The sequence below is a fragment of the Dreissena polymorpha genome, chromosome 12 (assembly GCF_020536995.1).
Source record: "Dreissena polymorpha isolate Duluth1 chromosome 12, UMN_Dpol_1.0, whole genome shotgun sequence".
Classification (NCBI taxonomy): domain Eukaryota; kingdom Metazoa; phylum Mollusca; class Bivalvia; order Myida; family Dreissenidae; genus Dreissena; species Dreissena polymorpha.
Window position 1 is genome coordinate 13,355,590 of NC_068366.1, and position 25,510 is coordinate 13,381,099.

At 34.4% G+C, this 25,510-nt stretch overlaps 3 protein-coding genes and 1 long non-coding RNA gene across 4 annotated transcripts; 2 read left to right on the forward strand and 2 right to left on the reverse strand.

Annotated features, from left to right (window-relative positions):
* The first annotated feature begins 1,762 nt into the window (after window positions 1-1,762).
* Window positions 1,763-5,625, forward strand: LOC127852376 (coatomer subunit beta-like). Its single transcript, XM_052386334.1, has 4 exons — window positions 1,763-1,868; window positions 2,721-2,840; window positions 5,229-5,464; window positions 5,608-5,625. The coding sequence occupies exons 1-4, from the start codon at window positions 1,763-1,765 to the stop codon at window positions 5,623-5,625; spliced, it is 480 nt and encodes a 159-aa protein (XP_052242294.1).
* A 137-nt stretch (window positions 5,626-5,762) lies between these two features.
* On the reverse strand, window positions 5,763-12,534 carry LOC127852377 (uncharacterized). Its single transcript, XM_052386336.1, has 5 exons — window positions 12,372-12,534; window positions 11,103-11,144; window positions 9,331-9,460; window positions 6,100-6,271; window positions 5,763-5,772 (listed from the first exon to the last, which is right to left on the reverse strand). The coding sequence occupies exons 1-5, from the start codon at window positions 12,459-12,461 to the stop codon at window positions 5,763-5,765; spliced, it is 444 nt and encodes a 147-aa protein (XP_052242296.1). The 5' UTR covers window positions 12,462-12,534.
* Window positions 12,535-13,940: 1,406 nt separating this feature from the next.
* LOC127853761 (IST1 homolog) lies at window positions 13,941-25,162 on the forward strand. The gene is made up of 5 exons (XM_052388532.1): window positions 13,941-14,338; window positions 19,450-19,867; window positions 22,064-22,153; window positions 22,492-22,645; window positions 23,888-25,162. Exons 1-5 carry the CDS (start codon window positions 14,070-14,072, stop codon window positions 24,040-24,042), a joined length of 1,086 nt encoding a protein of 361 aa, XP_052244492.1. The 5' UTR covers window positions 13,941-14,069; the 3' UTR covers window positions 24,043-25,162.
* LOC127853762 (uncharacterized) lies at window positions 17,358-17,925 on the reverse strand. The gene is made up of 2 exons (XR_008036740.1): window positions 17,811-17,925; window positions 17,358-17,517 (listed from the first exon to the last, which is right to left on the reverse strand). It is a non-coding gene; the product is annotated as an uncharacterized LOC127853762 (long non-coding RNA).
* Window positions 25,163-25,510: the final 348 nt, after the last annotated feature.

The window sequence follows — 25,510 nt, forward strand, 5'->3', positions numbered from 1 at the left end:
CTGAACATTATTGATTTGTATAATCACTTTGTTGTATGATCGTATACATATATACATTATATGTCTTGGATTGAATAAAAAAAAAAACTTAACATTGTTGTAACTATGTTTCGCTGTGTAATACAATAATAAATCAGAAATTAATAACTAGCGTCTCATTTCTTCATGTGATTTATTTATATATTTTAAATCAGAAGAACATTATGCTGAACAGTTAACTGTTCGGCTGGTGTGCTTTTCTAAATATCTAAAAAAAGAAGGGTTGTCTTAATTAATGGACAGAATAGCAAATCGATCATATATTAAATTTAAGAAACAACCACTTCTTTTTCAAATTTGGGGAATATACTTAATTCCATATCGTGATAACTTATCACATAATATGATACATACTATAATACATTTGAATACACGTATGTTTCATAATATATAGAAGAAATTAGTCATTCATGTTTAAAACATGCATACTGAAATTAATCATTTATAGTCTATTTGATGCTTCATTTGACTCATGATGGAGTGTCCATTTTAAGTTATTTCATTAAATTGTGGTACAAACATCGCCGTCGGCGTTTATGCACATTAGGCGTAATTTTCCCGACAGTTCATACATCGATGAAATGCAGAAAAATGCTATGCAATTCTTTATTATTTTATTGTAACGCATAAACAATAATACGTGAGCTTCAAATAAATGTTATATGATGATATGAAGCTGTCTCAAAATTATGAATCTTATGTTTTACTGACTTAACAGACGACCATCCGTTTAAAAATGCTATTATATGTTTTGTAGTTATTTTTGTCAATATAGGTTTGGTACTAATGGAAAAAAACACAACAAAACAGCTCGATGACCACCCGCAAAAATAATTGTATTATCGTCCCATACTTATTCAAGTACTGAACAACATTCCAGCTTCATGTCACGGATGATTAGCTAGCCGTAAAGATGTACTATATCTGTAATAACAATAATTTTCAATACATTATACAGAAGCACTTGATGAGAGAAGCAATATCTTTACACATTTTTAATAAAACACATTTCGTTAACAATAAGTATCTAGAGGATATTTGATTTACCCTGGGGTATACAGATGAAATACTGTTCTCAGTAAAGTGAGAAATTCATTTAGGACGGCAAATCAGTGTTGATTTAAGAGGCTATTTAAACAAAAATCATATATTTTCATTGAAATATAATTTGCATTTGTGACCTTTAAATTTTCTCATTAAATAGTCTGCTATTTACAGTATCTTCTAGTATCTATCTATTGTGATGACTTACTATTATGTAAGTTAAATCAAATTACAATTTTTAAAAAGTAGTCCCTAGTCAGGTAATTAAGAAAATTATTGCAATTGCATTTTCTATATTTCATCACTTAGCAATAAATAGAATTTAATTGTACAGATTGGTGATTCAAAAACGGGATATGTGATGTAATGGTATATAATTACCTATCTTCTGGCAAATAGAGTGGGATTTCCAGGTACCATCTCTGCACGTGATTTGGAAGCGATTGAGTATGTGTGTTGGCTAGACAGGAATGCGCTATAACCAGATTGACAGAATACCATCGCGTAATAATAATACCATAACAGAAATTTAAACTATTCATGCATAAAGATCAATGCAATGTTAATATTGGAGAGCTATATCAGAACTTGTTCTAAGACTTTGTTATGCATGTACAATACCCTCTCCACCCTATGTCCCTGCAGGTGACGCAGCTGACTGGGTTCTCAGACCCGGTCTATGCGGAGGCCTACGTGCAACCAGTTTGACATCGTGATGCACGTACTGATTGTCAACCAGACCTCGGACACACTGCAGAACCTCACTCTGGAACTGGCGACACTCGGTAGGATTTGTGTCACGACCTACTTGCTCAAAACTTTAAGGCCAGTTAAGAGATCAGAAATTTTAGACACAAATCAAATTTATTTTAAAAGCAATTTTATTGTCAAAAATATTCAAATTATTGGAGCAAACTAATTTGTTTAAAATAAACAAAAATATCATAGGGTTAATAATTAGGTCACATGAGTAACTTGATTCAAAAATGAATGGCTGTTTGCTTAACTGGCCGTTAGTTTTGAGCAACCAGGCCTGGTGGTGGACAAAGTTGTACAAGTAAAAAAGAACTTGCTTCCAATATATCATTTGCAAGGAAGATCTTACACAATGTTTACCTATATGCAATCCCAAAGTTAAAAAATATATAGTCTTACATGATGAATGAAACAGAACACTTTATAAGTAGCCATTAAACAAAGCATTGGTGCAAATGAAGTTAAGAATTCTTTATTGCCATCACTTCCCACAGTTTTCACCAATTGTATGTACAGATTTGACTGTAGAATGTAAAGTAGGGGGCAATTGCACTTTACAGGTTATTAAAAAAGAACGGAAAAGCGTACCTTAACCCTAACCTGCAACACCTAACGCAACACCTAATAATCCTTGTTATCCTATATATTTCCTTAGTATCGGGGGCTATCGCCCCCAAACCCCCGCTTTGTCGATAGTGGTAAACAACTAAGTACCGGTAAAGTGCCATCTAGCCTAAGGTAGTAGATAATTGTTCTCTAGTTTGTATCCCAATATTACACATTGAATCACACATTTCAATAAAATTATGCCCCTTAGCAAATAACCTTTAACATATATTTGATGGAATTCGTGTATTGACCCCTGGCCGCTTATTTCCCAGGTGACCTGAAGCTAGTGGAGAAACCCCAGCCCCAGACAATGGCCCCTCACGACTTCTGTAACATCAAGGCCAATGTGAAAGTCGCCTCTACTGAGAGTGGCATCATCTTTGGAAATATTGGTATGTATCTTCGCTCTGTTAGTTCTAGGAACACTTAGTTACTAGTAGTGTTTTAAGTTTATTATGCCCCTCTTCGAAGAAGAGGGGGTATATTGCTTTGCTCATGTCGGTCTGTCGGTCTGTTGATCCGTCCACCAGGTTGGTTTCCGGATTAACTCAAGAACACTTGGGCCTAGGATCATGCAACTTCATAGGTACATTGAGCATGACTCGCAGATGGCCCCTGTTGATTTAGAGGTCACTAGGTCGAAGGTTAGGGTCACGATGACCCGAAATAGTAAAATGGTTTCCGGATGATAACTCAAGAACGCTTAGGCCTAGGATCATGAAACTTGATAGGTAGATTGATCATGACTCGCAGATAACCCCTATTGATTTTCAGGTCACTATATCAACGGTCAAGGTCACAGTGACCCAAAATAGTAAAATGGTTTCCGGATGATAACTCAAGAACGCTTAGGCCAAGGATCATGAAACTTCGTAGAAAGATTGATCATGACTCGCAGATGAACCCTATTGATTTTCAGATCACTAGGTCAAAGGTCAAGGTCACGGTGACCCGAAATAGTAAAATGGTTTCCGGATATTACTCAATAACGCTTATGCCTAGGTTCATGAAACTTCGTATGTAGATTGATAATGGCTGGAAGATGACCCCTATTGATTTTAAGGTCACTAGGTCAAAGGTCAAGGTCACGATTACCCGAAATAGTAAAATGGTTTCCGGATGATAATTCAAAAACGCTTATGCCTAGGATCATGGAACTTCATAGATACATTGATCATGTCTCGCAGATGACCCCTAATAATTTTCAGGTCACAAGGTCAAAGGTCAAGGTCACGGTGACCCGAAATAGTGAAATGGTTTTCGGATGATAACTCAAGAACGCTTATGCCTAGGATCATGAAACTTGATAGGTAGATAGATCATGACTCGCAGTTGACCCCTATTGATTTTCAGGTCACTATATCAAAGGTCAAGGTCACGGTGACCTGAAATAGTAAAATGGTTTCCGGATGATAACTCAAGAACGCTAATGGCTACGATCATAAAACTTCATAGGAGCATTGATCATGACTCGCAGATGACCCCTATTGATTTTGCGGTCACAAGGTAAAAGGCCAAGGTCATGGTGACCCGAAATAGTAAAATGGTTTGCGGATGATAACTCAAGAACGCTTATATCTAGGATCATGAAACTTCATAGGTACATTGATCATGACTCGCAGATGACTCCTATCCATTTTGAGGTCACTAGGTCAAAGGTCAAGTTCACGGTGACTCGAAATAGTAAAATGGTTTCCGGATGATAACTGAAGAACGCTTATTCCAAGGATCATGAAACTTGATAGGTAGATTGATCATGACTTGCAGATGACCCCTATTGATTTTGAGGTCACTAGGTCAAAGGTCAAGGTCATGGTGACCCGAAATAGTTAAATGGTTTCTGGATGATAACTCAAGAACGCTTATGGCTAGGATCATGAAACTTCATTGGTACATTGATCATGACTGGCAGATGACCCCTATAGATTTGCAGGTCACTAGGTCAAAGGTCAAGGTCACAGTGACAAAAAACATATTCACACAATGGCTATCACTACAACGGAGAGCCCATATGGGGGGCATGCATGTTTTACAAACAGCCCTTGCTAATTGACTATGTTTTATCTCCAAAAGCACGCTTACTTTTTAAAGTATCACAACATCTGTTTTAAACAAAACTAGTGACTGTTCACATTAATCCTGATAATATAGCTTCAATTAAATAAAGTGCATTAAGATTTTGAAACACAAAACATAACTCACAATAGCTTTTTAAAATATCCTCAGTTCTGTCAAATGAAGAAGTTCTTGCTTTCTTACAATATCTTTGTTATGCTGATTGTTATTACATGAATGTTGAAAACATCAGTTGGAATGTAATTATTACTTTTTGAAGTAGCATTTCAACATGCTGTTGCAATAGAAGTCTTTTTGTGCTTCAACATTATTTAATGCCACATTTCTTAACCATTATGGAAGCCTCGCTCTGGGAACAATGTACGTGCGTAAAGTGTCGTCCCAGATTAGCCTGTGCAGTCTGCTCCCGCTAATTAGGGAAGGCACTCCACCTAGAGTGGATTTTCATTTTAAAAAGACCTTTAAACCAAATATTCTATAAGAGCAGCAGATGTTGTCTCTGATTAGCCTGTGCAGACTGCACAGGCTTGTCTGGGCATGACAGCACTTTATACAGATGCATAAAGCAGTTTTTTCTGAGCCCAGCTCATATATAATGGGATGTTCTCACTTGCTATTGCAACAGAAATACAATTAGCCTTGATGTGCTTCAAAAGCTACATTTATAAACCATATAATATCTTTGTTCTCACTTGCCTACACAGTATATGACGTGACAGGACCAGCCAGCGACCGCAACGTGGTGGTACTGAACGACATCCACATTGACATCATGGACTACATCGTACCGAACACATGTACGGACTCACAGTTCAGGCAGATGTGGGCCGAGTTTGAGTGGGAGAACAAGGTGGCTGTGAACACAAACCTGTCCAGCCTCAAGGACTTACTTGGACACGTGATCAAGTGTACCAATATGCGCTGCCTCACACCCGAGAAGGTGGGTATATTTAAATTGGGTACTAGTGTGGTATTAACTCGCCCATTACTGAATAAATAAAACAAGTCTTTGGTACACATGGCTGAAATGAAAGACCATGATATTGAAAGAGACATATTCCAGTGTTGAGTGTTGTTTTTTAGGCTAACAAATACTTTTAATTGAGAAAAGTGTTTTCAATATTATATTTATTAAGCTTTAACTTATAAAGCTTGATGGTAGATGAACTAAATAATGAGATAATTTTTAAACCTATAACTGGGAAAAAATGATATTTTTTCCATTTTGGAATGGGTCCCTACAAAAGCCTGGAATTTGAACAAAAAAACACAAAGACACTGAATACAGGAAACCTGCCTGTGTGTCTATCTGGCCAGATAGCGCCATGTGAACTATACGGCGTACATGGGTCTCTTGTGAGGCCAGTATTCCACACATTCTCTCGTGCATCAACTGGAGTTCCTCATCAAACTGGTGCCGGAAAAACTGCTCTAAAAAATTATTACAAAATATTAAATGACTAAACAAAATAAATATGAGTCAAACATTAAAATACGATAAGGACTAATTGAAACATATGGCATGCATGGATGAATTGTATGTGATACCCACGGAAGTGATACAAAAGATCATACAGGTCTAGGTCCCCCTGTAGGCAGCCACTGTCCCCATCACTGGTCCCGGGTAGAGAGCCCATGTCTTGTGACCCCTCAATGACTCCTGTATGAGATCTCTCTACCAGCCCCGTTTCAGTTTGACTGTAGTCTTGCAAGTAGCACATGGCACTGGAGCTATGACTGCTGTAGCCTGCATTTGTAAAGAATTAAGGTTTGCTCAGAGATCTATGTTAAGGAGTCAAAAGCAATTAAGACATAAAATAGGTATAATCATCCGAAGGCTTATAAGCAGCCAAGGCCCTAGACAGGCTTTCAAAAAACTTTACAAAGCCACTCGCCTTGCATGACAAATCCGTTGGCTCTGCAGTTAATATTTGTATGCCTTTCTTTTTGTTGATTATGATATCTACAAAGCATTATTTCTGATACAAACAAACCAGACACATTTGTTTAACTTGAACTGTCATCACAACTGAACAATTATTTCAGATTGCCCTGTGATGCCATGACAATTGTCAAAACGTAAGCACAGTTTCTCTTTTTGCACAGTTTTTTTCAGCAATTGGATTACAATTTCGATAAGTGTGGCAGTTTTAGCATTAAACTTTGTTTCTGAAACCGATAAAAGCGTTCATTGTCTTTGACAAATTTTACTGGACTGAACTTCAACTTTACTACAATATTCAAGTGGTCGAGTGACTTTTTAAAGGCCTCAGCATAGGTTCTAAATTTCTGTCTTTCATTTTTGTTACATACATTCATAATATCAACTTTTGAAAGAAAAATGATTGATTTGCTAAAAATTTGGTATGATACCAACAATAATCTAATGTTTTTTTATATTTCTTGATTTACTTATTTTCACACATACTTACTTTTATTTTCCAAATCGGGGTCGGTATCCGGCCCCATTCACAACGGAAAAAAGTATATATTTTTCGCTCATGGTACCTACAAATTCCCAATTGAAGGTTTCAAAGAAAAAAATATTTTTTTTGGATCTCAACATTTTCTTCATCTCCCATCCAGCTCTTAAGACTACAAGTTACACCTCATTGTATATAATATTTAAAATACTTTTATTTTCTAAAGACTACAAGTTACACCTCATTGTATATAATATTTAAAAAACGTTTATTTTCTAAAGACTACAAGTTACACCTCATTGTATATAATATTTAAAACACGTTTATTTTCTAAAGACTACAAGTTACACCTCATTGTATATAATATTTAAAACACTTTTATTTTCTAAAGACTACAAGTAACACCTCATTGTATATAATATTTAAAATACTTTTATTTTCTAAAGACTACAAGTTACACCTCATTGTACATAATATTTAAAACACTTTTATTTTCTAAAGACTACAAGTTACACCTCATTGTATATAATATTTAAAACACGTTTATTTTCTAAAGACTACAAGTAACACCTCATTGTACATAATATTTAAAATACTTTTATTTTCTAAAGACTACAAGTTACACCTCATTGTATATAATATTTAAAACACTTTAATTTTCTAAAGACTACAAGTTACACCTCATTGTATATAATATTTAAAACACTTTTATTTTCTAAAGACTACAAGTTACACCTCATTGTATATAATATTTAAAACACTTTTATTTTCTAAAGACTACAAGTTACACCTCATTGTATATAATATTTAAAACACTTTTATTTTCTAAAGACTACAAGTTACACCTCATTGTATATAATATTTAAAAAACTTTTATTTTCTAAAGACTACAAGTTACACCTCATTGTATATAATATTTAAAACACGTTCATTTTCTAAAGACTACAAGTTACACCTCATTGTATATAATATTTAAAACACTTTTATTTTCTAAAGACTACAAGTAACACCTCATTGTATATAATATTTAAAAAACTTTTATTTTCTAAAGACTACAAGTTACACCTCATTGTATATAATATTTAAAACACTTTTATTTTCTAAAGACTACAAGTTACACCTCATTGTATATAATATTTAAAACACTTTTATTTTCTAAAGACTACAAGTAACACCTCATTGTATATAATAATTAAACCACTTTTATTTTCTAAAGACTACAAGTTACACCTCATTGTATATAATATTTAAAACACTTTTATTTTCTAAAGACTACAAGTTACACCTCATTGTATATAATATTTAAAACACTTTTATTTTCTAAAGACTACAAGTTACACCTCATTGTATATAATATTTAAAACACTTTTATTTTCTAAAGACTACAAGTTACACCTCATTGTATATAATATTTAAAACACTTTTATTTTCTAAAGACTACAAGTTACACCTCATTGTATATAATATTTAAAACACTTTTATTTTCTAAAGACTACAAGTTACACCTCATTGTATATAATATTTAAAACACTTTTATTTTCTAAAGACTACAAGTTACACCTCATTGTATATAATATTTAAAACACTTTTATTTTCTAAAGACTACAAGTTACACCTCATTGTATATACTATTTAAAACACGTTTATTTTCTAAAGACTACAAGTTACACCTCATTGTATATAATATTTAAAACACTTTTATTTTCTAAAGACTACAAGTTACACCTCATTGTATATAATATTTAAAACACTTTTATTTTCTAAAGACTACAAGTTACACCTCATTGTATATAATATTTAAAACACTTTTATTTTCTAAAGACTACAAGTTACACCTCATTGTATATAATATTAAAAATACTTTTATTTTCTAAAGACTACAAGTTACACCTCATTGTATATAATAGTTAAAACACTTTTATTTTCTAAAGACTACAAGTTACACCTCATTGTACATAATATTTAAAACACTTTTAATTTCTAAAGACTACAAGTTACACCTCATTGTATATAATATTTAAAACACTTTTATTTTCTAAAGACTACAAGTAACACCTCATTGTATATAATATTTAAAACACTTTTATTTTCTAAAGACTACAAGTTACACCTCATTGTATATAATATTTAAAACACTTTTATTTTCTAAAGACTACAAGTTACACCTCATTGTATATAATATTTAAAACACTTTTATTTTCTAAAGACTACAAGTTACACCTCATTGTATATAATATTTAAAACACTTTAATTTTCATTTTTGAAGCATTTATTTGCAAAAAAACAACAACACTAATTTCCCAATTTTGGTCAAAATGCCATGATCTTTCCCAATCCAAATGAACCTGGCCCCATCCCCAAAAATGTGAAAAAATCACTGCACCTGAATCTAACTGTAAATCTCTGGTAACATCTGATAATGACTGTAAAATGGAATTTTGACTTGTGTTCTTCTGTGCCGTAGTCTGTGATGGTGGATATGTCAGAGTCTCTGTAGATAACTTGGGTCGTTTCTGTTTAAAAGACAATACATTATATCCCTGTAAAATCAATTGTAACATAAACACTTTAAAATCTAAACTGAAGACAATTCAATAACCGCTGACATATTACAAATCAGTGCTTTTTTCATGAAATATGAAGAGAAAACCTTAAACTTTTAAGCATCATGCATATGCTTTTGCAGTAGGCTAGACCAGTGGCTGCTTTAAAACATGTCAAGCGTATACTCCTAACCTTGTTTAACTTTTCAACACCGAAAGGTTTCACTTCACACTTGAGTGCGACTGTGGAAAATAATGCTTCAAAATGTGGCGCAAGGAAATACCTTCTCATGAAAGGAACACATTAATCATTACTTAACATTTATTGGTTGTCAGCAGCATAATATATATATAATATATATCCAGAGCAGGGGCGTAGCTGGGCATATGCACGTGCATACGCTGTTTGGAAAAAATACAAAATTAAATTGATCGAAAAATGCAATAAAATGTGATGCCTAACCCGGGCTAGGCATATTTTCTATGCGAAATTGTTTTCATATCGAATACACTTAATCTGTCTTAAAGTATGTTTGTTTTTTCGACTTAATAGAATACGCTTGATTTAGCTTCCATTTTCGAGGTCACGTTTCTTTTGTTGGTGACTTTGTTTAACATTATTATCGTCTGCGCTTTATCGTTGTTTTCTACTATGTACCCGAATGGATGGCTTTCGAAGCGTGCGATTTTAAGAATGGCTGCTTATTTGATGTCGCCCTGTACAGAGATCTTTTCGACGGAAAATCAGACCAGCCAACATCAAGCACAGTCGTTCATCCATTACAGTGGTTCTGCTTCTAATTTATGGCGGAGGATGCCACTGATGCTGCCACTATGGAGCAAATGACTTTCTGCCTTCGATTTTTTTGATGCAGAGAAAGCATTTCTCCGGGAGGAGTTCTTTGGGTTTGCCGAGTTCATGTCTACCACGGGAAAAGCTCTGACTAATGCCTTCCTTGAGAACCTTCAAGCTCTTGGAGTAAAAATTCAGAAAATGCGCGGTCAAGGTTATGATGGTGCGTCCAACATGTCCGGGAAACAGAAGGGGGTCCAGGCTCGCATCCAAGCCGTCGTCGCGAGAGCTGTATACACTCACTGCAAAGCGCACTGGTTGAATCTCGCCACCAGTATCCCAAGTCCTTCACCGTCTGTGTAGTATATACACACATATTGTCTTTTCTTACAGTCTCTGAGCTTCTGCACTCAATCGCTAGGGGTCAATCCGTATTCATTCGGACAAAGAGAGAAATTTGGATAATACTTCTTCCGAAGGACACTAAATCTAGCTCCAGGCCTTCAGCGCCTACAGCGCTTTGATTTTATATTGAAGGTGAGCGAATTAACAGACGATCTTGTTCAAGAGATTTTCACCGAGTTCCAGCCGGACCTTGAGGTTGACGATGTAACATTTGCCAGGCAGTGTAGAAGGGGGAAGGCAAAGTGGCAGATTTTATCTACCTAGCCATTCAAAACCCTCGAGTCGGCGCTTACCCTCGCAACGGAAAACTCCTACCCCAATGTTCGAAGATGTCTTCTCGTTCTGCTCTGAATGCCAGTATCGACAGAAACAGCGGAGAGGTCTTTTTCTACAATGAGACGGGTGAAGACATACCTCCGTAGCCCCATGGGAACGGAGCGCATGTTCGGTCTTGCCCTGTTGAATATACACCGAGAGCGAGAGATCGATCTGGAAGAGGTCGTTGACGTATTTTCCAGACAAAAGGAGCGCCGTTTGGCTCTTTTATTTCGTGTGTTATGTAATGCATGTTATACAGGATTGCATTAATTAGAATGTATAAAGTTTACGTGTTTTGTTTTTTTTTTCAAAAGTATTTTGCTATAGGTAGAGAATACAAGACGAGATGTAAGTGACTAGAGTTATCGAGTAAATATGATAGACATAGTTGCTATCTAAAAGATGGATATTTTGCTTTATTATGTCTCTTTTATTTGTGTTTTAACAATACAAATTAAGCTTTAGTTACTTTCATCCAAAAGTGTTATGTCCTATTGTATACCATACCATATCATGGTTTTATTTAGACATCCATTAAATGACATACCCCGACATAATGCTGGAATAAAATCTAGAAGGATAATCACCGATTTTCAAATCGAAGATATTTGGCATCATATCCGAGTTTATCATGCCATATTTTGAACTATAATATAGTCTAAAACCTCTCTAGAATGCACGTAAGGCTTCGTAGAGATAAAAAAAATTACGGGGGAGCATGCCATACCCCCCTAGCATGCCATTTGCGTACACTGAAAATCTGCCCAGCTATGCCCCTGCGTAGGTTTATAAATTGTTGTATAACCCTGGCAGTGTAGTTTGTTATATATAGTTGCGTAACATGACTAGAAGAGTGTTTCCTTAATCTTTCAGTGTAAGTAACCAATCACTGACTGACATTGTAGTATACTCTAGTGTTAATCATACTATATGTTTATCTTTGTATACTGCCAACCGCTCTTTCGAGCATTATAGGCAGAGGGACATTATCGAGTCCGTTTCCTGGGAAGAACCAGTACTAGGTGTCTATGGAGGAGTTAATGAGAACGCACCCGAGTGGGGTTCGAACCCACGAACTCCCGATCGCTAGGCGGACACCTCATCCACTACACCACCGCGTTGTTACTACATCAGGTTTGTAAGATAATTCCAGACAAACAATTACTTGATATTATAGAATACCCACAATAATGATGCAAGCTTGTAATTTGTAAATATAAAATGGGCCAAACAGCAGCGTAAAATAAATTGTTTAACATTTTATTTCAAATTCAAGCAGTAAAGAAAATTTTAAGGGATGCATTTTCCAATTTCCTATGACAATATGCCATGAAAAATAGTATCAGGTTATACTGGCAAAATTACACTCCACGAAGTCCGCTCAGTGATGCGGTCGTCCTCATCTGGCAAAGACGCTTCCATAGAGAACGAACCCTCTGCGATATCTGCGCTCATTTAATAATTTTAGACGTCATTCTGTAACCAAACGATTCACTCAAAATTCTTCGCGCGTCGTAACTGCTGTCACAAAAACACCAGCCTATAATGCCACATTACATTTCAGGGTTACACACAACCAAATTCTTAAGAACTCTCTTCAGCTATTTTGACAGTGAATATTTTCAGTCATAAATACGATCGAAGCCTTTATAATGTGAAATGCAGCATATTTAAGATTCAATCAACAACAAATCATCAAGACTGATAACATAACATAACACTAAGAATCATCGCTCAAGGTTTTCGTATGATCCTGATATAATGTCAATATGTTTATCTGATCCAAATGATTTGATATTTTTTTAAATAGATAATAAAAAGAGAACATTGATTTTGAAATGTGTTTTTTTAAAATTATTTATTGGCTTAATGTAAAGTTAGGTTAGCCATCAATCGGTTTTAACCCTCAGTGCTTTCCGCTGATTGCTAAAATTCGGTACGTGAAGTCAACTTTAAAAATGATTTTATGGATAAAAGGGACTTATTCGCAGATTTTGCCATTTTTGAAGGGTATATAAATGCATGAAATTGCTAAAATAAACCATCGGAACTATGGAGCTAACTTATAAATTAAAACAATGATGAAGTTGAGGAATGATAAAATCCAGGAAAAATGTTTTTCCCATTTGGGTTGGAACAAATGTCTTTAACACTCGACCTCCACGGTTATTGAATTTATTATCGCATTTGATACTTAAATTATCTGATCAACACGTTGTAACAAAATTAAAACTAAAACAAAAGAAACATTCCAAATTACGCATAAACGTTCTAATTCTATATATTGTTTTTCAATTTCAAATGATTAATCTTCAAAAACAAAACTATGATTGCATAATAAGCCTTCGCTACCTTGCTCACTGATGCATTAGCATATCAAGTTCAATCGCTCCCTCGCTCACTGATGCATTAGCATGTCAATGTCAATAAAATAAAAACAAGGAAGATTACGAGTGAGAGTTGGCAACGGTTAGAACGCGTTGGTATCAAACATCAAGCTCAACTCCCGTTGACCTGATATCCATATATCATGCTGAGGTTTTCGCTAAGCAAGATTAATAACAGCGAACTATTTGTATATATGCTCAGTGATTTGGGTTAAATTTTAATTGTAATGCTTCGCATTACTTATATTGTATTTACTTTCCATATGTACACGCAATATTCGTGGGGCGTCTTTTGAATGATAACTGATGTTTTAGCAAAAAAGACAAAATGGGCATAACTTCACACCAAAGATATATATCATTATTGTGTATTAATCATTATATTAATCAACCTTTGGTAAAAGACAAATTGCAAATGGAAACCAATTAACCGCACTCTAATTACATCGTCGAGTAAAAGCCATAAGAGTCTTCGACGTTTTAATGCTGGTTAAGTGTAATGTAACCATAAAATGTCAACTACGGTGTGGGTTTTAAAGAAACGCGGAAGTGACTAATACATGTATTGGTAAATAAGCGAAAACAACTCAAAGTCTTGTGACTATTTCAAAACATTAAAACTGTATGTGTTGATGAAAGTTTCATTTATGAACAGGTGTTAAGGTAAAAAGGAAACATGTTTAGCAGTTCGGCGAATTACAATAAGTTGAAAACCAACTTAAGACTGACAATTAATCGTTTAAAATTGTTGGAGAAAAAGAAAACAGAAATAGGCCAGAAAGCTAGAAAAGAAATAGCAGACTACATAGCTGGCGGTAAGGATGACAGGGCGAGAATCAGAGTGGAGCATATCATCAGGGAAGATTACCTGGTTGAGGCTATGGAGCTGTTGGAGATGTACTGTGATTTGCTCCTGGCAAGATTTGGCTTGATTCAGACACAGAAGTGAGTATTGACATACCATAGGCGCTTACAATTTAAATTTGGTTGTGTAACTTTAACAAGTAAAATTATCCGTAAACCAAAATTATAAATGACACCAGATAGGTTTATTTCCTTTTTTAAGCAATTGAAGTTGAATGCTTTGATACTATTAATGCATGGTTGTCATTCACGATTTCGACATTGTTAAATCACGCGTAACGAGACTGCCAAGATAACGCGAGATTAAGGGTTCGGGGGGGGGGTTCTGACAGTATTCGCTCTACAGAAGACACCTTACCTATCTGCTATATTTACTATATAAATATAATAAAAGCGATAAATTGCCGATTAATTACTAATAAAAACAATCATAATTTTTATTATAACGCTCAACGACCATCTGCTCGATAATAGTGCAGTATCATTGTAATTAACGGCTCCGTAATTAACTACCGGTATTGACAAAACTAACAAGATCATACCTTTCTCATGTTACTGTACTGTGAGCTGAAGTGACAATAATTAAAACAACCCCAAACTTATAATTTTTGACTGCAAGTTAATTCCAACCCACCCACTAATTAAAATTAACTTTTTTTATTATATTAGCTCATTTTTCTAAATTTTCAGAAATAAAAACCAATTGGTACATGTATTTGCACATTTTAGTAAACATAAGACTACTTTATTGTTAAATTTGTAAATTGTATAATAATCTATATATTTGTATTACTTCTGTTGCAAGCCTAACTTGTTGTGCTTTTAAAATACATAAAAATCTATTGCTGACAACTATAATATTATTTAAGATCTTTATTAAGCAAAAGTAAGTCCCCAATTCCAAGCTTACCCCGTCCAGTTAAACCGGTAGAGTGCTGATCTCTGACTCACTCATGGGCTGGTAAGTTTAAGCCTCAACTGGGATTCATCTCTTAGAAATAATTACACCTTAGGCTACCCTGTCTGTTACCAAAATTGCAGTTGAGGGTCACCGGCATACATGTATCAAATACAATTGCAACTATGTGCTGATGTTAACATTTCCTGAAGATTCAACCACTGAGCAGGATTACTAAGTTAACCCCATTTTATTAGTGAAAAAATAAATAAATATAGTATTAGTTGTATCCAAAAAGACAAACCAACTAGTACCTACTAGTACTATCATAAGGAACATCACCCACAGAGGTTCTGAAATATTTTAAGTCTACTTGTCCACGGACAAGTTGGACCCACAAATTCACTTGTCCGTACCAAAGAAGTACTTGTCCGTACTTTTAAGATAGATTAAGGAAAAGGTCATTACTAATTGAGCAAATAATACAAGCATACACTTTTGTTAACTTCTATTTTAAATTATAAACATAGTTAACTAGAAAATTCACATGAACAAAAAAATACAAGCAAGATGTGCATATAATAAGATCACGTTTAAGTCACACATGATACCATCTCGGATATTTAATAATCTCAACATGACTAGACAATTCACTTGAAATAAAATAATCTCCGTTAATTATAAGTATATAATTATCCACTAATAAAGGAAACTCCTTACAAAGTTTACATTTACACACATCGGCATCGTTTTCAAGCCAAGGAAAATCAATTAGCCAAGACTCAACAAATTCTCGTTTCCGCTTGGCGTCGTATGTTTATCATATTCATACTTGGCTTTTCTCTTCTTTTCCGACGCCGAACTGATTTTATCATTGGTCTGATTAGCGTCATGGCTTGACGTTAAAGTGGTTTTATTATATAAAAATCAAATGTAGCTCGTTAGAACATGTATGCGGCCATTTGCAATGTACGAAAAGTGTTATTTAATGCGTGATTGGCTGTTGCTATACACATGTGTGCTGGTTTCTCTATTAAAATTGTTTTCTTATGCGTGATTGGCTGTTGCTATATATACTCGTGGACTGGTTTACTACATTAAATAATAATAAACGGAAAATAACCAACCTCCAGTTGAAAAAGTGTGCCAGTCCGCAGATTAATCATAAGCTATTTATATAAACTTTCGTTTTTGATTTTCGGAAAATAGAGTAGTTTCGTTCTCGAAAAAAAAATTACCACTGAAATTTTCCCCGGACAAGTCAGCTTTCAAAAACTGCTTGTCCTGAAGGGGAAATTGACGACTCGGACAACTCGGACAGCATATTTCAGAACCCCTGACCCATAAACCATCTATACTTCTAGGTCTTTTGGCTCTGCTACATCAACAGGAATAAGCTTTCGGTTAATGTTTTCTCTGTTAATCATAGGGATTACAGTTTATAATATTTCATCCCGACAACAAAATCTTTACAATGATAGTATTCATTTTATAGTCAGGTTTTATTTCTTTTAGGTTAAAAACTAAATAGTGAATCAGTTTTTGAGATGAGCTTGTACCAAACACACACACAAGCTCCTGCAAATACACACACTTTAATGAGAAAGTATTTGGACTGTCACAGTGATTGCTTGTTGGTTGGAATGTCTCGGACTAATCAGCATATACAAGCAGTCTTCACTTTAGCATTTTTGAACAACTAACGGCAGCCTGAATCTTTATAGAACAGATTAAAATACCCACTAGCCCGACTATATGAATCAGGAAATTTTAATAGCCCAAATTTAATACATATCACTAACACCGGGCTGTCGGGCTAGGGGTTTGCGTCAAGACTGTAAGAGCAATAACAATTCTTCAAACATTGATACTTGTCTTCTTTTGAACAAATCTGCCATTACGGGTAGTTAATTGGGATAGCCCAACACACAACCAATTAAGGATGACTGTGATGCAGGTGAAAGTTTAACCCATATGGATATTAAGCCAATGGACATTTGACTAGGGCCACTTATTTTAATTCAAAGTAAATGTTTTCTTGGCAGTGTTAATAGTCATGTCAACACATCACATGTTATGTTAAATGATTACATGACAACATTGCCCATTTGGATGTGTAGCAACTTAAACCACCATCCATTTATTATATTTCTGAATGTGTAGGATATTTTTTAATGTAAGGGTATGAAGTAGACACACATCTGAAGTATCTTTATTTTATTTATTTCAAAGAACATAGTTATGTAACTGTGATGATGTATAATATTTATTGCAAGAGTTAATAAAATTGCAGGTGTAGAAATCTTGAGCTTCATGCAGAATTAGATACACTATCCCAGTTTATGCTGACACTGTGATGTTCCTGAAAAAAAGTTTCTATAAGTTATAACAATTAACCATTCAAGAACATTTAAAGACAGCAAAGTTATCTGTTTTAAAATAATTGTTCTTTTTAAAGAAAAGTATTTTACCAAATGTCATCGAACTTCTAATTTGCCAAAACTTAACAAGTAAGATATTTTTCCATACCACACCCGCTTAAGCATGTTTCGTTTTTACCTATTTTAAACACAATAAAATCGAAATAAAGCATAAACATGAATGACAATTAAATCAAAGATACTAAGCTAATAAAAATTAAAAAAAATATCATACCATATAAGTAATATCTGCAAATTATTGGGAAATTATAATTGCTTCAACACAGAACTGTATGCAGACGCACTGCAGTAGGTGATCGAGTACCCCCCACGACCTCACTAAATCCACCCAGAGTTGTCTCCCTTAAAATAATGTCGAAAAGGTGAATGTAGTCAAAAATATTCTAGTTAGATGTCATTGGCGGTGCATCCTGTGCTCTGTTTTTTAAACAGTTTTTTTTTAATTTTCTTTAACAAGTAAATGTCACATGAACTTTCTTTTTTTCTTGTTAAATGTCTGACTCGTGTTTAGTATTAACCATCATGGGAGGAATTTAGGCTGCCACAATTTTTGTCAGAATTATGTTTTTTTCCTCTTCAACTCTTCAGTCTTTAACTCCATGGTTGATCTCTCTCAAACTTTCACAGTTGAATGAGTCACCTTAATGTGATCATTTATGATGATCATAAAGAAGCTCAGCAGAGACAAGGGATGGCACAATTACATGTATAGTCTTTATTGGGAGGGTACAGGTGTCTTTGACACATTTCTAGTTACTTGTCTGTTTTAACTCTTTAGAATGAATTGTTCCAAAAGTGCACATTGGATTTTGATCTTTTAGAATCAGCTAGCAACTTGCAGCATTAAATATTGTTCAGTGTTAAAATGTGATATTTTGTTATTGAAGTTTGAAGTTCTTTGTGCGTGTGTCAGTAGAGATGTTGGTATACAAGCCATGTAGCTTAATTTTTATGTTGCTTTTAGTAACTGGGTAGAATCATGTTGCTGAAACTTAACATTGGATAGCCTGTGTAGATGATGGTAAAGGAATTTTGGTATCATTAACCTTTGGCAGAATTATGTCCCTTTGTCTGTTTGTCGACTAATACATTTTGTTCCAAAATGTTGTTTTTGCAACTCTTTAACTACTGGCTGAATCTTGCTCAAACTGTCACAATGGACTGACCTTCATGTGGAGATGATCATAAAAAAATGATTCATGACTGCAATCAGTTTCAAGTGAAATGTGGTCCTTTGTCTTTTTGTCTATGGTAGAAATATAGTGGATTTGTCTGTTTCCATGTGTTGTTTGGCTATCATTATCTGCGACACATTTTAGTTGTTTTACCTGAAATTAAATTAGTTGTATGATGTATATCAGATGCACTACTGTTTTATGGAGAATTTAACTGTTCCAACATAGGGGAAATCATACATGCCATACGTCCCGGAAATACATTTTATCCATTAAGAATTACATGAATGTTTTAGTATGAATGCCCTTGTGCCCTTGCAATTTGTTTTTCATTGAATGTTGCTACATGTACTTAAGCATTGACAATTGCAAGAAAAGTAAAAGGTTGTCAACATAGGTAGCCTGAGCAAGATCAATTCATTTGCATGACTTAACAATTTACTCCAAAAAACCTTGTGTTGAAGGGATAAATCACTGTGTTGACATTTGTTAGGGGATTCTGCTGCAGAGAAAACTTTCAATTACTGGTAGCCATTGCTTGGTCAGCTAAAAACTATTGCTCGGTAAGCTAAGACAAAAGTTAGAAGATAATTCTTAGAGATGTTATGAAATGCTTTATTAGAGATGTTATGAAAACTACGTACATCTGTACAAATCATTGTTTGTCTCTGATATCAGGGAGTTGGATCCAGGCCTTGAGGAGGCCATAGCCAGCCTGATCTGGGCGTCACCGCGCCTGCAGACAGATTGTCCGGAGATTAAAGTCATTGCTGATCAGCTCACAATCAAATACGGCAAAGAGTACGGACAAGCCTGCCGCACAAACTCTCTGGACAATGTCAGTGAGAAAGTCATGCATAAACTCGGCGTTCAGGCTCCACCAAAGATCCTGATTGAACGATACATGATCGAGATCGCCAAGTCGTATAACGTCCCGTTTGAGGCGGACCCTTCGGTGATGGGACAGGACGAGATACTGCTTGCGGGGAATATGCTGATAGATCTGGATGATGGTAAAAAAGGAGGAGCAAGCGGTGGAAGTGGAATGGGAGGAGGAGAAGGTGGTGGAATGATGATGCCTCAGGCCTATTTCCAGGTAGGGTACATTGAAATCTGGGACAAAACTTTACGCACCTGCATAAAGCCCAGTTTTCCCTGAAGGAGGCTCATAAGAACACAGTAGTTGTTCTAGGATAATGGAGTCATGCGTGCAGCATTGAAGTCTTTTACATTATAATTGTTAATCAGTAAATTTACAATAATTATTGGGTAATTTTCTCTGTATAGGTAGATCAAATTTTTGTGACACAATCTGATATGAAGTAGGAAGAAAAGCTTAGACCAAAAAAAAGGCCCGTTTCTGGTCTCCTTGGGGAAAAAACAGGGTCGGTAGGTAGGGATTTTTTTTTTAATTCTCGGGTACTAGAATGGAAGGCTACTAAAGCTTATAATAAGAAAAACATGTATATATATACAGGGATATCAATAGATATTAGAAATCAGGATTCAATGACCCCTGGATTGAAATTTTGAGGAGTCAAATTGAAAAATGCTGGGGTCAATTTTGAAGCGCGTTAATTGTGTTTTTGTCTGTATTATTCTTTTTTTTTAGATAAAAAGATGCTCTAAGAGTAACACAATATCTTAAAAAGTTATAATGCTTTAATTATTAAATAACAATACTACAACATATTGTAATGATTTGGTACACAAAGATAATGACAAAATATAAATAATTTGTGCAACAATATCGACTAAGTTTTTCAAAAACAAAACATGTTCCTTTCACAACTTTTATTATTTGTATCACTATACTATGTTCATTTGTAAAAACAATAAATGCTCATTAAAATCTACTTCATCATAACACATTTAAGTCTTTTAACAGATTTAAGTAATTCAAGATATGTACCGGTAGCACCTTTTCATCACATATTTATCATCATTACATGTATATTATCATCATCCCTATGATAGCTTTTGTAACAAAACACAATCTAACTGCATGGAACATCTAGTATATCTATTACTGTTTATCCGAATACTATACATTTCCAAAATATGTACACTTAAGAATGCCTTACCTGTAGTAGTTTAACTTTAATAATCCAAATTTTCCATGTTGTTATCTTGTTTAACAAACCTAATCAAATGTTTGTTAAATTCAATGCTTTCTCCATTATTGAATAACCATTACTTGTAGTTTGAATCTGTTGTTGTTGAATCCCCAGCTTTGAATTGAACGCGGGTTGAATGTTAATTTACAATAATCCGGCATTAACAATGTCGAAGGTCTTGATGTAGCAATTTAATTCTACTCGGATAATTTACATCTAATCAAGAAAATGTGTTTTCTCAATGTTTATGTGAAGTATTATGACTTGTTAGTATGATAAATGAACTGTGCTTCCAGTTTATATAAGATGGGTGTTACTCGTAATTATCGGTGGATTAACAAACTGACAAAACTCGCTGGACTAATAATTGATCTACGTTATTAATGGACCTTTGATCAATTTTGTTTTTTTTTATAATTATTTTGCCGACTTTCTTTAACCGTGCCGTCTGCAAAGTCTGCAAAAACCCTGCAATTATCGGATTGTCAATCAATTATCACGTAATCACTGCTGCTAATTACCCAGGTAGTGTGCACGCACTATTTAGACGGTGACATGTGTATTGGAGGAGATGAGATAAGATAAACAACGCCCGGGGTATTCCCTCGATTATAGACCGAGTTTCAAATACTGAAACATTAATGTCAATTAGGAGCACAACAGGATTTATTACCATGGAACTCGAGATGTTAACTGACTGACGCAAGTGCCAAATTTTCTATGCGTCAAAATGTCGCACGGCAGAAAAAAGGTTTGCGTCAAAAGCGAGTCGTTTTTAATTTGCTCGCGTCAACACGCAGGATTCTGCGTCTATTGAAATCCCTGTATATATGATGTGTTTGCTTGATATAACATGTTATATGAACGAAAATGAAAATTTTTTTTTTTTTGGCGACCCCAATAAAAAGGTGAGGGTCGGCGCCGATTCGGGAGACACAGTCGGGCGACCGGAAACAGACCTTTTTTTCAATTTTTTTGGCCTTAGTTTCAATCTCTTAATATAGTTGTCAGTATACAAATTAATTAATACATAAATACATTGTAAGTGTTGTTTAAATTTAAAATACCTATGCACAACCTGCATTGAACCAAACAGTTATTTCTCAAAAACTTATTTCATACAATATGCATTTAACATTTATTCACAGTTTCCTGTGGTATTTTTTGGTCATTAGCAACCGCCACCACCCAGCCAGAGTGCGATGTATTACCCACCACCCCAACAACAACCATACCCACAGCAACCACAACCGCCTCAGCTAATGGTGAGATAACCAGTTCCCGCTCAGAAGCAAAGTGTTAAGTGCTACATGTATATACAAACAACATAAAACCAGAACAACCTTCCAGTAACTTGCAGTCTCTTCATGTTGTACGCTGTTTGCTGCTCATCAGTATCTTAGGGTGGGAAATGAAGCCTTTAAAACTTGGTTCTAGCAAATAAGGTTTTTTATTTTATTTGATTTTCTAAGGGATTACAAAATTGTCAAAATAGGTATAAGAGTGGAAAAGGGTTAAGAGGACTTGGACGTTACTCTACACACATGCATTAAACCCTGTTTTCCTAGAGTGAGGCCTATATATTGAACATTGTGTATTCCAGGCTGGAAAAGCACCGCCGCCCCTCCCTAATACACCGCCCTCAGGACATGGGGCCAGTTACCAGAATGGAGGGGCCAGTGCAGCCCCATCAGCCCCTGCAGCGGGTCAGGAGCACTCACCCCCGCCCCCCTACACCTCCAATATGAACTTCTCAAGTAAGTATATACATGTAATCAGGGTGTGAAGAAATTCTTGCATGAAAAATCGATATATATTTGAACTTTTAATAAAAAAATACAAGTAATATATATATTTAAATTAATTTTTTCCCCAAGTTGTGGAAACATTTCAAAAGCCCTTTTTTGTTGCAGTTAGGGGTAAAATATAAATAACTTTGAACATACACATTCAAGTGTTATTGTTGTGTTATTGATGTATTAAACTGAGTTAAATAAATATATTTAATATGTTTACATTTCAGTTCCTCCCATTTCATATACATGCCATTACATTAAACTATGTAGACAAACATAAAGCAGTAAAATCCATATAAATCTGATAAAACACAGATCTACAACATATTAATCAAACCCTGTTTTTAATTTTGCATTTTCAAACGTAAAATCTTGTTTTTCATAAGAAAACTAAATAAATAAGACTAATACTTTGCTTCTATGACACACATTAACTATGTAAATTTATGATGAATATTTGTTGTTCATATCTTTTTTTTCACTTCTTGATGGATGCACCAATTTCATTAACACTTTTTTTATTTTTATGATGTCATTTGTTAATTTGATCATTATTTTTCATTTTCGCAGAGGATCGTAAGTTCTTTTCTTCAATTTACCATCTTGATATACTTGTAATTACATGTGTGTATAGCAACATAAAATTCCATATGTCCAAATTCTTTTCCGAACCAATAGTTAGGTCTGTTGAAGCTAGGGGATAACTGAAGACACCGCGTTTGCACTTGTATGGAATTCCGTTCATTTACATATGTGCATCAGTTTGTTTCCGGTAAACGAAATGGTTTTAATTTTTAATTTAAAAGCAATTAAGTGTGAAAATCGATTGCTTGGGGAAAATTCCATGACATAGTGGAAAAAAATGACCTGAAGGAGGAAAACACATCTGGTTTAAAAGACTTGTTGTCAAAAACACATGTTGATTCAGTGGTTCCTTAACAAAAACCTCAAAATTATTTTAATTCATTAATTAAAAAAAAGATTACCACCAGGACCCGGGTTATTTCTCTTCCTGACAAATGAAAAAATCTGCTTTTTGTTAACTAGTTCCAAAATTTACCACTTAACCAATATCATTGATCAATAAATGCCCCGAAATATTTAATAGTTGATTGTTAACAGACTCTAAAAAACCAACTGAACCGATTTTTAAATGTTAAACCACTTGGTTAAAATGAGGTTCATGTCTGTTTCACGTTACAGAGGGTGGTGGAGGATATGAGGACAGTTTCCCAGAACTCCCAGCCGTACCCAACAGTATCCTGCCTGATCCCCCGGGCTCCAAGTCTTCTGGGAGTGAGGACGTAGACTTTGATGACCTCTCACGTAGGTTTGAGGAGTTGAAGAGAAAAAAGTGAACATCGTGTATGAACAGGAACAATGTACATATTTACAATGTTTAGAATTCTGTGTTGTTACTGTTATTTTTTTAATTTAATGCCTTATTTGTTATGAATGCATATTTTTTGTATTGTGTGTAATACTTTTTATGTTAAAATGTATGTGATTCTATGAATTTAGTGATTTGTTGTACTGTAAATGGTCTTCTGCTTATGGAATTGTTTATTAGACCCTTGTTGACAAAAGGAAAAGATCATTGGTGGAATATTGGGCTGCTTCTTTGTCCATTTTTTGCCCAAATCCCCTCCGGCTTCTATTGGCTGGTCAATACAATAATGTGTTAAATTTCAATAAACTTTTGCAATTGGTAAATGGCTTATGGAGAGACTATGATTTTAAACCTTAATTTCATTTGTTTGACACATGGATTCCTAGATTCATCATATCATTTGTAATGTCACTTGGATGGTCCAGCTTTCCATCCTGCCCCCTTTTGAGCAGCACCATGTACATTTTGTCATATTTTCTCTTTTCCTAGACACGATTTTAAACTCAATCACGTTTATCAGCTGTTTAACTGGTCTATTTATTATTAAATAATCTGCATCACGTTTTGTGTTTATCGTCTTCTTCACAATTTGTGTAGAAAATGCAAATGAAATAGGCATTTTTTCTGATGTATATATACTTCTGTAACATTTTAAATTCAAGCTGTAATTAAATCTATTGCTAAAATATGCCAGCTTTCATCAGAAATGTACATAATTTTAGTACCTTACTAAATCAATGAAGCAAAACATAAATAATATATGTTATTTGTTATATAACCGTACCTTATCTTGAAAATAACAGAACATTTTCGAACTCGGCATTCTTTGTAAAAGCACAAATATTTGTGAAAGAAATCTTTAAATTTCAATAATAGTTAATATTTTCCTATGATTAAACAGTGCAACCTCATATCTTTCGATTATTTTATAGAAAGTCTTCAACAAAGGTTAGGTTATTCTACAATAAGTAAGGACATAATTTAGTGTTTGAAAATAGTTCAAAAATGAACCCCGAGAAATTGAACAAAGAAATTTATGTCTTAAATGCGCCCTCTCAAATTGTTACAAACTTTACATTTCTGTTAAAGGTATTTTCACAAAACATAAATACTCCTGATTGTAATTTATTTGAAAACATTCTGTGATGAAATATTATTCCTAACAAATCTTTAACTAAGTTATCTTTATTAAATTAAGCAGACCACCTTCAGACGAATCCAAAGTATGACTAATGTACTACAAATTGCACTGACTTCCATGCTGTTAGAAGTAACATTCTTAACAGCAAACAAATAGAAACACAGATTACACCAGTCATTTTTCCATTCATGCTGACATTCTGCGGTACGTTTACCTATAGGTGTACAAATAATTGTCACATTGTTCCCGCTGACAAAACATGTAATAAACATACATTCACTGTGTATCTAGAAAT

Bases quoted from the DNA above. Each gene is read 5' to 3' on its own strand.
- LOC127853761 (XM_052388532.1), top strand. From the start codon at position 14,070: ATGTTTAGCAGTTCGGCGAATTACAATAAGTTGAAAACCAACTTAAGA. The intron at 14,339-19,449 runs GTGAGTATTGAC...CTCTGATATCAG, and splicing joins GGCTTGATTCAGACACAGAA to GGAGTTGGATCCAGGCCTTG. The intron at 19,868-22,063 runs GTAGGGTACATT...TTTGGTCATTAG, and splicing joins TGCCTCAGGCCTATTTCCAG to CAACCGCCACCACCCAGCCA.
- LOC127852377 (XM_052386336.1), bottom strand. From the start codon at position 12,461: ATGAGCGCAGATATCGCAGAGGGTTCGTTCTCTATGGAAGCGTCTTTG. The intron at 11,145-12,371 runs GTAATTTTGCCA...TATATTCAACAG, and splicing joins CTGAGCGGACTTCGTGGAGT to GGCAAGACCGAACATGCGCT. The intron at 6,272-9,330 runs GTGCAGTGATTT...TTACAAATGCAG, and splicing joins AGATTTACAGTTAGATTCAG to GCTACAGCAGTCATAGCTCC.
- LOC127852376 (XM_052386334.1), top strand. From the start codon at position 1,763: ATGCGGAGGCCTACGTGCAACCAGTTTGACATCGTGATGCACGTACTG. The intron at 1,869-2,720 runs GTAGGATTTGTG...CTTATTTCCCAG, and splicing joins TCTGGAACTGGCGACACTCG to GTGACCTGAAGCTAGTGGAG. The intron at 2,841-5,228 runs GTATGTATCTTC...TTGCCTACACAG, and splicing joins CATCATCTTTGGAAATATTG to TATATGACGTGACAGGACCA.